Genomic DNA, 13199 nt, shown 5'->3' on the forward strand with positions numbered 1-13199 from the left:
ATACCGGATAGTCAGTAACCACAGGTTCCAACTTCAATATCTGGCCAAGCTCAAGGTCACTGTGGATAACAAAACCTCCTCTTCGATGACCCTGCTGAAGTTAGGAGAAACCTTTACATACCAGATCATTTATCTCCAACTTGAGATAGTCCAGATATTTCTTGTGAATTCTCTGCAGACATCCCTCACAAATTTTCTTATGTTTGCTGGTTTCACAGACTAGTTTCATGTTGCCAATACATTGGTTATTGTTGCAGTTACTGACTTAAAGAGGCTCTGTCACCAGATTTTGCAACCCCTATCTTCTATTGCAGCAGATAGGCGCTGCAATGTAGATTACAGTAACGTTTTTATTTTTAAAAAACGAGCATTTTTGGCCAAGTTATGACCATTTTTGTATTTATGCAAATGAGGCTTGCAAAAGTCCAAGTGGGCGTGTTTAAAGTAAAAGTCCAAGTGGGCGTGTATTATGTGCGTACATCGGGGCGTTTTTACTACTTTTACTAGCTGGGCGTTCTGACGAGAAGTATCATCCACTTCTCTTCAGAACGCCCAGCTTCTGGCAGTGCAGACACAGCCGTGTTCTCTCCATCACCCATCCGTGAGTCTAACCGACATGGTCACTCTACTGATATAGTGATTTCGTCCACTCGCTGGGACGGGATTTGACCACCCCTAGATCTGCTCATCCAGCATCCGCTTTAGCTTTTGTTGGAGAAAGGAAGAGTACCACTCTGTTATATAGCAAAGTCTTACATGACACCCTCTGAGATCACATTGGTTTCATGGAATGTGGCAGGCCTAAACACCCGTTAAAAGAAGAAAAGCACACTCATCTTAAACCAGACTTGATCTTCCTCCAAGAAACACACTGGAAGGCTAGCGACCATCCCACCCTATGGGCCTGCTGGCTTGACAAATTTGTAGTGGCTTCTCATACCTCCAAATGTAGAGAAGTAGCCTTACTAGAACACTCCACCCTTGAATTGTGGGAGGCAATATAAATGCTAGCCTCTAACCCAATTTAGATAAATCTAAAACCATATCCCCCTCCAATGCCCTTAAGTCTATGTACTCTACTACAACAAATTTCTCTCTGTGAACCCTGGCAGCACCCCCATCCTGAGAATAGTGAACACACAGGCTATTCACATGATCGCAACTCATATTTACGCATAGACTATGCCTTAACCTCCTCCTCTTTGTTTCCCAACATAATGGAAATGGCATAACACCCGATAGCAATATCTGACCATGCTCACGTATCGATTGCCTTGGATCAAATCTCTACTAGCCAACTAAGTAGAAACTAAAAATCCCCCTCATTTAAGATCTTCATTTAACTTCTAGGCATACTTACAAACCCATTGGGCCCATTTCATAGATGACAATATAGCTCACATAGAGGACACGCCCCTTATATGGGCCACTTCCAAGGCAGTGATGCAGGATGATATCAGTTATGTTGCTCTTTTAAGGAAAAACCAATCCACTCACTTACGAAATCTTTACACTGTCCTGCAAAAACCAACCTTCAAAGAATGCATATTGCTAGCCCAACAGAAGAAATAGACGTTAACTATGCAGAAGCCCATGCCTTATTGAATACATTTTTGCAAGGTTAAGCACAATGGCAATACAATGCATTCGGAAAGTCTTCACACCCTTTACATTTTGTTATGTTGAAGCCTTGTGCTAAAATAAAATAAAAAAAATTTTCCCCATCACTCTGCACTCAATACCCCATAATGACAAAGTGAAAACAGAATGTTCGTAATCTTTGATAATTTATTGAAAATGTAAAACTAAAATATTGCATAGACATAAGTATTCAGACCTTTTACTCAGCACTTTGTTGAAGCACCTTTAGCAGCGATAACAGCCTTCAGTCTTCTTGGGTATGATGCCACAAGGTTTGCACACCTGGATTTGGGGATTTTCTTCCATTCTTCTCTGCAGAACCTCTCAAGGTCTATCAGGTTGGATGGGGATCGTCGGTGGTCAGCCATTTTCAGGACTCTCCAGAGATATTCGATTGGATTCAATTCAGGGCTCTGGCTGAGCTACTAAAGGACATTCACAGAGTCATCCTTAAGCCACTCCTGTGTTGTCTTGGCTGTGTGCTTAGGGTCATTGTCTTGTTGGAAGGTGAACCTTCGGCCCAGTCTGGAGGTCCAGAGCACTGTGTGGATCAGGTTTTCATTAAGAAGATCTCTGTACTTTGCTCTATTCATCTTTCCCTCAACCCTGACCAGTCTCCCTGTTCCAGCCGCTGAAAAACACCCCTACAGCATGATGCTGCCACCACCACGCTTCACGGTAGGGATGGTATTGGGCAGGCGATGAACACTGCCTGGTGTTTTCCAGACAGGATGCTTAGAATTGAGGCCAAAAAGTTCAATCTTGTTTTCATCAGACCACAGAAACTTGTTTCTCACAGTCTGAGAGTTCTTTAGGTGCTTTTCTGCAAACTCCAGGCAAGCTTTCACGTGTCTTTTACGGAGGAGAGGCTTCTTTCTGGCCACTTAGCCATAAAGCCCAGATTGGTGGAGTGCTGCAGTGTTGGTTGACCTTCTGGAAGTTTATCCCATCTGCACACAGGATCTTTGGAGCTTAGGTGACCAAGAACCCAATGGTCACTCTGGCTCTCTTACCAATGTCCTTCTCTCCCCCCCAGATTACTTATTTTGGTGGGGCGTCCAGCTCTAGGAAGAGTTCTGGTTGTTCCAAACTTCTTAGATTTAAGAATTATGGGGGCCACTTTGCTCTTGGGAACTTCCAGTGCAGCAGAATTTGTTTTGTACCCTTCTCCAGATCTGTTCCTCCAAACAATCCTGTCTGAGCTCTTCAGGCAGTTCTTTCCTCCTCATGGCTTGGTTTTTGCTCTGATATTCATTGTCAGCAGTGAGACCTTATATAGACAGGGGTGTGTCTTTCCAAATCATGTCCAATCAAGTAAATTTACCACAGGTGGACTCCAATCAAGGTGTAGAAACATTTCAAAGAGGTAGAAAAATCGAAGGCCCTGTGAGACAAATTTCAAGTATCATAGCAAAGGGTCTGAATACTTATGTACATGCAAAAATTTAGGTTTTCATTTTTAATAAATTTGCAAAAATTTCTTAAATTCTGTTTTCACTTTGTCATTATGGAGTATTTAGTGCAGAATGATGGGGAAAACTTGATTTTTTTTTATTTTAGCACAAGGCCTCTACATAAAATATTAAAAAAAGTAAAAGGATCTGAAGACTTTCCAAATGCACTGTAAATGGTGATTCAAAACAAATATTAAAATCGATGGAGCAACAAGGTGGGCTACCTTGTAGCTAATCAAGCAATCTCAAAATTGCGTGACCCCAAAACAGGGACTAAGTTATTTGAGGAAACAGAGATCGCTAAAGCCCTTAAAGAGGCTCTGTCACCAGATTAGAAGTGCCCTATCTCCTACATAATCTGATCGGCACTGTGATGTAGATAACAGTGGTTTTTATTTTGAAAAACGATCATTTTTGTGCAAGTTATGAGCAATTTTAGATTTATGCTAATGAGTTTCTTAATAGACAACTGGGCGTGTTTTTACTTTTTACCAACTGGGCGATGTGAAGAGAAGTGTATGATGCTGACCAATCAAGGCTACTCCCTTTTTGAAAGATATTATTGTAATGGCTTTTGTCAAAGGCAGAGAAGGATATTTGGGTATACAAAGCAGTGTCTTCCGTCTCTCCGATATACCGATAGAACTTATGGATTTGGATAAATTTCCTGAGTGGGTGTCCGTTGACACACCCATCTAAAACTTCAGTCTAATATATTTTGGCCATGATTGCATCAACATTAGATCTATACTACTAGGTATTTATTACATGTAAAAGTAGAATGTTATCAAATGCTCTTGTTAACTGCAGTACGTACCAGAAATTGTAGTTATCCACTCTTTTAGCAACGTTTTCACATCATTAAATTCAATAGCACCTGCCAGATTAGGAGCTTTTGATCTGTAGGAATTGCACCCATTAGTCACAATTCCTTGGGCATTTGATGTAGAGGGATCAAATTCAACCTAAGAGCATAAGTAAATGTTATGAAATTATGCACTTCTCATTACGTAATAATGGTAATAAGAGCTATATAAATAATAAATAAAAATATATATATAAATAGTTTCTCTTGGTTAGATTGGGTCCATTCGAAAGAAAAAGCTGGTGCCTATATTCTGTATTAAATTCTTATGCAAAACGCACATAATCCAGTTTACCTGAGACTGCCCTGAAGATATGGCTTCTTGTTTGAGGGGGGAGTGATTCCGTTTTTGAGGACTCCCAATTGTTGCAAAGTTTTTAGCTGGGCTACTAAAAATTTTGTTTTTTAAAGGACTATGAATCTTTTTTGTAGGACTGACTTGATTTTTTTTTCTACTCCTTTTCTTCGCTTTCAATGCAGGCTTCTTGAGCTGTAGCAAAGGATTTTTGGAAACTGTAAAAGAACCCAACATTTTAGAACGGCTTGTAGTTACCTACTCCCATCAGTGTGGGCAAAGTAACTTAAATAAAGCAATGATAGTTAATAAATAATAATTAGGATATAAATAGTAGCAACATGAATGTTGGACACTTTTCAGACTACTGTGGAATGCTTCTTCTTTATTTAGTTCTACAAACTTCCCAACAGTATTTTAGACAAATATTAATTTGGCCTTACCCAGTGTTTGGTTCAGATTAATGCCGCTCTCAGAATGTTTGTTCCTTTGACCATACGCAGCTCTTAACTCCTCCTGGAGATCAGCAGGCAGGGCTGCAAATACTTCTGGATCCACCTGATTAAGTAATTCAATGTACAGACAGGTCACTGTTTAAGTCACACTTTCTGAACTACTCAACATCTTTCAATTTAGTGATCAGAGCAATTGTGTTGTACACAGGGAAGTCCTTGCTATTTATTGTACTGCGGAATGCTGATGTTAACAAGTTTTTCCCCCATAAAGTATCGGATTAAAACATTTCTGCTTTCCATAATATGTCTCAACCATTCATTCTAATCCACAGCCATGAAATGGCTCAAATTTGAGAGGTTCAGAATAATTCCACAGTGTACTAGTTCAGAAAGACTATAATCTTACCTGTGAAAAATCTGGGAGGGCAATGACATTAATGCCAGACTCTTCTGCTTGATCAGAAAAAGGTGGAATCTGTAGGAGGACAGTAGCCACCGGCTGTTCTTGCAACCCAATAGTACTGCAACCATTTTCTTTTTTGCCTTCAATAATGGGTAATTTGTGCTGAAGGGCAAACGTCTGCTCCACTTGTTCCCTGATATCAGGGGGTAGTGCTTCTAAGACAGATGGGTCAACCTGCAGTACAAGAAGAAGATTCATCATCATCCCCATCATCATCCCCATCATCATCATCATCATCATCCCATCATCAATCCATCATCATCATCATCATCCCATCATGATCCCATCATCATCATCATCATCATCATCCCCATCATCATCAATCCATCATCATCAATCCATCATCATCAATCCATCATCATCAATCCATCATCATCAATCCATCATCATCATCCCCCATCATCAATCCATCATCATCATCATCACCAATCCATCATCATCATCATCATCCCCATCATCATCATCATCATCAAAAATGCATATCTTGCAAAGACCCATGGGCGCCCACAATGCGTGGAATTATACCAGTCTTATTCTTGAATTATAACCACCAACCATAACTTACTTGTGAAGGGGATGGCACTTCAATTGTAAAATTAACTCTTGATTTCATGCTGATTGGGGAATGAAAGCCATTTTTTCTCCCAGGATATTCTGCTTTGCTAGTGCTGGGATCCTGGCTAGATGTGAGATTCTTATGGCCATATGTAACTGAAGTGCTGGTGTCGGAGGCCGATAAAATTTGAACATCGAAAGCAGCAACAATGACTGTGGAGGCAGACAGATAATACATATGTAAAATAGATTTTAAGTGAAAATATTTCAGCATATAATCAATTTAAAAGAGTGTTCAGGGTACAGTAAAACCTTTTGAGACAACCATCCAAAATTGCATTGAAAAATTATTTTTTAGAGGGGTGGCCCTCTCAAAGTAGAGAGGCCACTATGCAAAGTATATGATGTAGCGGAAGTCTTCTCAAATATGTGATGTTTTAGAGAAGCTTAAAGGGAAGGTGTCAGGATTATAATTTATTTTTTTATCATATTGCTGTTAATATAATATTAACAAAAATTGTATTTATTTGTGTTCTAATTTTTTACTGTATTCTTACTTTTACTTCTCTATGGGGGCTGCCATTTTTTTCATCTCTGTAGGTGTCGATTAACGACACATACAGAAATGGAATACGGCACATACAACCCCATAGAGAATGCGAACGGGAGCCGTTCCATTCTCAGAAGCGTGGGCCGTCTGTGTGGGAACGGCGCATGCACCCAAAACGAAGCTCGTTCGTACAGCGAAATCCGGCGCCATTTTCATGTGGACCGGAAGCCGCTGCCGGACAGTAAGATGACGACTTCCGGCCGCGGCTTCCGGCCATATGTTCAACGAAGCAAAGGCGCAAGGAAGGAGTGTATGCGGCAAGAACTTTGTTAGACCAGCGAAGGTGGCGGCAGGAGCAGGTAATTTATGTTCGTGTATGATGTGCGTATTATGTTCGTGTATGTTCATGTGTGATACGGTCTGCTGAGCCCTGTATCTAATCCTCCTACCTCTGTGCATTCGCTCAGAAAATGGCGGCACACAGTGTAGGAGGTTTGAAGATTCAAACCCTTCCTTCTCCTGGCACTAGCCAATATAAGGGAGGGGGGATTGTGTGAGGACACTAGAGGAGAGTGTGTCCACCCCAAATTTGCAGCATAAATTAATGAGGTTGCTTTACCACAGTGACCATGCTGCAATATTGGGAACTGCTCCCTCTGGTGGCCAGCACATGGAAATGTTATAAATTAGAATCTTGTGAAAAAAATGAAAACAATGTGTAATCATTTATATACTAATTGTTAACTGGAAAAAATAATAATAATTCTAGCGACACATTTCCTTTAAATGCATAACTACTAATTCTTCAATCAGTTTTAAAGCACTTTTAATAAAAAATACTACCAGATTTTAAGTCATTTACTAAAAGGAACAATCTGAAGACAGAGCAAGGCATGAAGGGAATTTGAAATTCCTGCCAATGTCACAACCAGCGCACCTCAGAAGCATCAATAAAAACACAGCAGCGCTAACTAAGGAAATTTCTTATTTTGTAACCATCTGCTATACGCAGTGGATTCCCTTGTTGTTTACCGTGTAGATACTATTTAAAATACATCTAGCATGAGATAGATGCACTTTAAGTACAGTTATTTGTTAATGTATGCATTGATCTAATATGTTGAAACAACAATTCCAATAATGAAAAAAAAATGGGATCTGGAAAGTGGAAAAAAGTCTATGAGCAGTGTCACGAACACCCTCACTGGAGATGTGTCGGTGTGACTGGGTTAATGAATACAAAACCACTTGGTCTGTCTGAAATTATTAAAATCCCACAATTTATATCTCATCAATAAGGTTGGTTTCAGGAGCTAGCACTCTTACAAGAAGCCTTTAGTTATTTCCTTACTTATCGCCACATATGATCCCAATTTACCTAAATCAAATACTGTTCCCCAAACAATTATCAGACTTTTTTGCATTTGTGACTTTCTTTTGAGAATGCGGTGTAGAGGCCCTTGGCTGATCTACTCGTTTATGCAGAATTAAATATCATTATTGTTAGAAGCATATCTCCCAGGGAGACGTGCTGCCAACATAATGGAAATGTATGGGGACGAACGATCGAAGTAACGCTCGCTTGTCCCCATACATGACCAATCATAGCACCCTGTAAAAGGAGCACACGAGCGCCGATCAACGAGCAGTTAATTATCAAACACAATCCGACCTGACAACTGTCAGTAAGAGATTACCTCTCTTGCCATCTTCTTCCACAGTCAACTTATTTTTCTTTTTTTCTTGAAACATGTCAATTAGTGAACGGGATCCTCCAGGCAACAGACCTGATCTCGATGACAAGGAGCCACAGTTCGATACATGCGTGTGAACCAACTGCTGCATCTGAAGTCCAACCTTAAGTAGACAAGAAATTGCAATTTATAAACCAGCAGGAATACTGTATAAGCAACATGTAAGACAACACATATAATCAGATACTTCGTATTAACAAGAAGTTAATGGAGGTCATATACACAGTTCAGCCACAATATTAAAACCACTGACAGATGAAGTGAATAACATTGTTTATCTCATTACAATAGCACCTGTCAAGGGGTGGGATATATTAGACAGCAAATTGTCAGTTCTAGAAGTCGTTGTGTTGGAAGCAGGAAAAATGGGCAGGCGTAAGGCTTTGAGCAACTCTGACAAGGGCCAAATAGTGATGGTTAGATTACCAGGGTGTTCCCAGTACCTACCAAAAACGATCCGATGGACAACCGGTGAACCGGCAACAGGGTCATGGATGCCTGAGGCTCATTGATGCGTGTGGATAGTGAAGGATAGCCTGTTTGGTCAGATCCCACAGAAGAGCTACTGTAGCACAAAGTGCTAAATAGGTAATGCTGGCTATGATAGAAAACGGGTCAAAAAACACAGTGCATCGCAGCCTGCTCAGACCAGTCAGAGTACCCATGCTGGCCCGTCCACTACCGAAGGTACTTACAGCTTCAAAACAGGACCATGGAGCAATGGAAGAAAGTGGCCAGGTCTGAGGAGTCCCTTTTCTTTTACATCATGTGGATGGTCGGGTACATGCACGTCACTTACCAGGAAAAGAGATGGCACCAGGATGTACTATGGATAGATGGCAAACCAGCGGAAGAAGTGATGCTCTGGGCAATGTACTGCTGGGAAAACTTAGGTCCTTGCATTCATGTGGATGTTACTTTACATGTACCACCTACCTAAACACAAGTTCAAGAAGGGACTTGATGCCTTTCTTGAAAAATATAAGATTACAGGTTATGAGTACTAGATTCTGGAGATGGGACGTTGATCCAGGGATTTATTCGGATATCCATATTTGGAGTCAGGAAGGAATTTTTACCCTAATGAGGCAATTGGCATCAACCTCATGGGGGTTTGGCCTTCCTCTGGATTAACACGGTAGGATTATAGGTTGGACTTGATGGACCGGTGTCTTTTTTCAACTATGTAAACATCTTTACCGACCAAGTATAGCCCTTCATGACAATAGTATTACCTAATAGCAGTGTTAACTTTTAGCAGGATAATGCACCCTGCCACACTGTCATGTTTATCTAACCATTCATTAACAATTTTTACAAATAGTTCAAGGTGTTTACTTCAAAATTGCCTCCAAATTCCCAGATCTCAACCAGATCGAGTATTTGTAGGATGAGCCGGAATAATATGTTTGAACCATGGAAGCCCAAACTCACAACTTACAGAACTCAAAGGCTATGGACATCATTGACATGAAAAAAATTATTTGTATATGTTAGCAGCTACCTGGTGTTAAAAAACAAACAAAAAAGTTGCACTACGTTTCAGGATGCAATCCGTATTTCTTCATTCATTTTCAGACCCCCTGATATGCAGTTTGATACTAGCTTCAGACTTTTCTCATTTGTGCATGTCCCTCCCATTAATAGAAGCTGGATGGGAGTTCTGTAAGCCCAGGATGCTGCGGTCTTCCCTAGCTCTCTTGTAGAAGCACAGCTTCATTCCTGTATGGATTTCCCCTTCTATAGCTCATGAGGGCTCTCTGCTCTCTTGTGCGACAGACATCAATGATGAGGAGTGTGTTATATAGCCTTTTCTTTCCCCGCACAGTCTGCTGTGGGTGAACTTCTCTCTCTTTACACAGATCCATAGCCTGTGTGATTCACCCCCTCATCCTGTGTGCTTTCCTCCCTATGCACAAGGATTCAGTAAAGCTTGTGTGATCTGCCCTCTCTGAAGACTTGGATGCTTGCCTTCCCTATCTACATTCTGATCTGCCGAGCACAACCTTTTTTACCCTCCCTGCTGCGGTTTCTAACACGGAGATAAGGGAAATGGAGAGCAGGGAGTCGACACCGCAATGAGCAGAAACAAACAGGACAACCAGCTAGGCAAAAAATTTAGACACACACTATAGCAGTAATGTGGTAGGACATTTTTAATGAATACCATTTAGAAAGTTGCTTAATTTTGAATTTAGGAAGCAACTGAACTTCAGTGCAAAAAGTGTCCTTATTCATACTCACACACTATATATATATATACACATATACACACATACATACATACCGTGTTTCCCCGAAAGTAAGACAGTGTCTTACTTTCTTTTTATCCCCAAAAGCCGCACTATGTCTTACTTTCGGGGTATGTCTTATATAGTAAAAAAATTGTCGATTTTTTTTTTTTTTTTTCACAAACTTTATTTAACTGTTTTACATTTTTTTTTTTAGTCCCACCAGGGGACTTCACTATGCGATGTGCCGATCGCATATATAATGCTTTGGTATACTTAGTATACCGAAGCATTATTGCCTGTCAGTGTAAAACTGACAGGCAACCTATTAGGTCATGCCTCCGGCATCGCCTAACAGGCAGATGCTGAAGGCAGACCTGGGGGTCTTTGTTAGACCCCCGGCTGTCATGGAAACCCGACGGCGACCCGCGATTTGTTTGCGGGGGCGCCGATCGGGTGACAGAGGGAGCTCCCCCCTCTGTCAAACACATTAAATGCCGCTGTCACTATTGACAGCGGCATTTAATGGGTTAAACTGCCGGAATCGGCGCGCGCTTCTATTCCGGCAGCTGCAGCAGGAGCAAGTGCAGGGGACGGCGCGGTGACGTATGGAGAGGGGGGCGGCGCGGAAGTGGGCAGGAGGCGGCAATACCCCCGTGTTTCCCCGAAAGTAAGACATATGTCTTACTTTCGGGGTACGGCTTATATTAGCCGACCCCCCTGAAACCCCCGATACGTCTTACAATCGGGGGTGTCTTACTATCGGGGAAACACGGTACATATATATATATATATATATATATATATATATATATATATACACACATACACATACTGGGTGATTTTAATTAGTTTAATGCTGGTTCCTACCATCCCCAGATATATGTAGGCTTAGTCCCAGTTCTGGGAGTATGTGCAGAGTAGGTCCCCACGTATGGGGGACGCCTTGTCGTGGCAGGTGGGCAAACACAATTTGATCAATATGTTCTCTAAGAACCTCCCTATTTTAAGTAGATTTACCAGTAATGCATATTAATTTATATTTAGTGGCTTAGGTGAGATTGGTGTACGCAGTGTGCGGTCGCCATTTTCTTGTGTTTCTTATATCTATATATATTTTGCTTTTTTCTTATGTATCGTTTATTTAACTTTTTCTTTTGTAATAGTCTATATATGATCACCCACTGACTTTGAGGACCAGAGTAGTACAAAACAATTCAACAGAATAAACAATGTTCGAGGATATACTGAACAATTATAACAATGCACTCACCCTTTTCAGGGTTTTTAACGTAGCTAATTGTGCTACTTTACTTTTTTCCCCAAATAGTACAATAAAGTCATTTTAAAATGAAAGGATCTGCTGCTAATGTCTTGGTCCCAGCTACCAAAGAACAGCTTTAGGTGTCTTTTACAGTCCATGCCTCCATGGGTCAGAGTGGTTTTGGAAAGACGAGGGGGACCTACACCATATTAGGCAGCTGGTTTTACTGTTATGGATGAACAGTGTATGCACACACAATATTTGATATGTGGGGGAAAATGGTTATCGTTTGATTGACCTACCCCTCTCATATCTGCAACATTCAGTTTCATTGACTGAAACATTTTTAAAGTTTCTGTGCCAATCACTTTGGCACTATCTGTGACTTGGTCCAGAGTCACTGACCTAAATAGGAAGACAAAGTGTGATATCAGAAGCTACTATTGAATGCACTTGACAACAACTTGTAACAAAGGGGTTGATGTTGCCTTATGACAATTAAAAAAAGGAACTTCTGGATAAATGAAAGCCCTGTGTGAACAATACAGTGATAGGTAGTCACAGTGACAAATTACCATTAGCAGGAAAAGGGAAACTTGTCTTAATTTTGATAAGTAACTGTATTTTTAAGGAGTCGGGGGAATTTTAAGAAAAAACACAAGCAATGCTATGACAAAAAAATAAAAATAAAATCATACTTCATGCTATTTACGGTGTAAAATAAAACTAGCATAACAGTGGAAATTTAGAACCAAGGTAGTCATAATTTAGCCCAGAAAGAGCATGTGGCTCTCAAGCCTTTTTCATGATACCCCTGACCCCCAACTGCATGATAAAATTAGTACTAGATTCCAGGCACTGTCCCAGTATGCCAAACATCTGCCCCGATAGAAAAGATCATTCCTACCCAATAAATCTCTCCAGTGACCAAACTTCGAAAAAGATAGTTACTTTTAATTACTGTTAAAATGTAAGTTCCTGTTAATAAAAAGCAGTGTGGAACCATGAGGAAGACAAATGTATTGTAAGGGGACTTCCGATGGTGGGGCGTCAAAAATAGCTTCATCTCAATAGAACTCCTACTGTATCCAGCTCTATCAGTTGAAAATCAAGGCCATCCAGCCTCCAATCTTGCCTCATCCTCATAACAGACATTGTGAGGCTGGATACAGGGAGCTCGCTATTCCTCAGCGACGGAGTCTGGGATTACCAGAGGCCCTCATAGGGCACAGAGGAAACAGAGGCCAGACACCTCACTGGAGCTAGAAAAGCTGCAGGAGAAACTGCTCCCACAATCCAAACAGGTATTGTGACCCTGGAAAGAACGGGGACCTGAATGGGCTGCGAGAAAATGCCATGTGGCACGGTCACCATCTTAAATAAAGCTGCCAGGTGCAGGTGGAGGCGCTGGGATAGAACAACTCCCACATTCTCTAGCCTGTAAACCGCTGAAGCCCAGCTATCCCAGAGCTACATCTACTACTCCCGATCTCGGATTCAAAGATCAAGCTGCTTGGCCTAGCTGCAGAGCGCCAAGTGAAAACCGCGATATCTGTGGGTTCGCGCTCAGCCGTATAAACAGAGATAACATTAGACAGATAAATACCACAATCCTCAGATACGGCAACAGACCCCCCCCCCCCCCCCAAATCGGTACACTATTTAATATACC

The 13199-nt window shown here is 41.1% G+C and overlaps 1 protein-coding gene across 1 annotated transcript in view; it reads right to left on the reverse strand.

Moving 5' to 3' along the window:
- Positions 1-13199, reverse strand: part of REV1 (REV1 DNA directed polymerase) — an 85796-nt gene that overhangs the window by 8742 nt on the left and 63855 nt on the right. Inside the window, exons 15-21 of the mRNA XM_075852632.1 lie at positions 11830-11932; positions 7976-8135; positions 5739-5941; positions 5117-5347; positions 4699-4813; positions 4256-4473; positions 3913-4060 (exon numbers count right to left, since the gene is read on the reverse strand). Coding sequence (XP_075708747.1) covers positions 3913-4060; positions 4256-4473; positions 4699-4813; positions 5117-5347; positions 5739-5941; positions 7976-8135; positions 11830-11932 — 1178 coding nt within the window. The remainder of the gene's footprint in view (positions 1-3912; positions 4061-4255; positions 4474-4698; positions 4814-5116; positions 5348-5738; positions 5942-7975; positions 8136-11829; positions 11933-13199) is intronic.

This window comes from Rhinoderma darwinii, chromosome 2 (genome assembly GCF_050947455.1).
Source record: "Rhinoderma darwinii isolate aRhiDar2 chromosome 2, aRhiDar2.hap1, whole genome shotgun sequence".
Taxonomy (NCBI): Eukaryota; Metazoa; Chordata; class Amphibia; order Anura; family Rhinodermatidae; genus Rhinoderma; species Rhinoderma darwinii.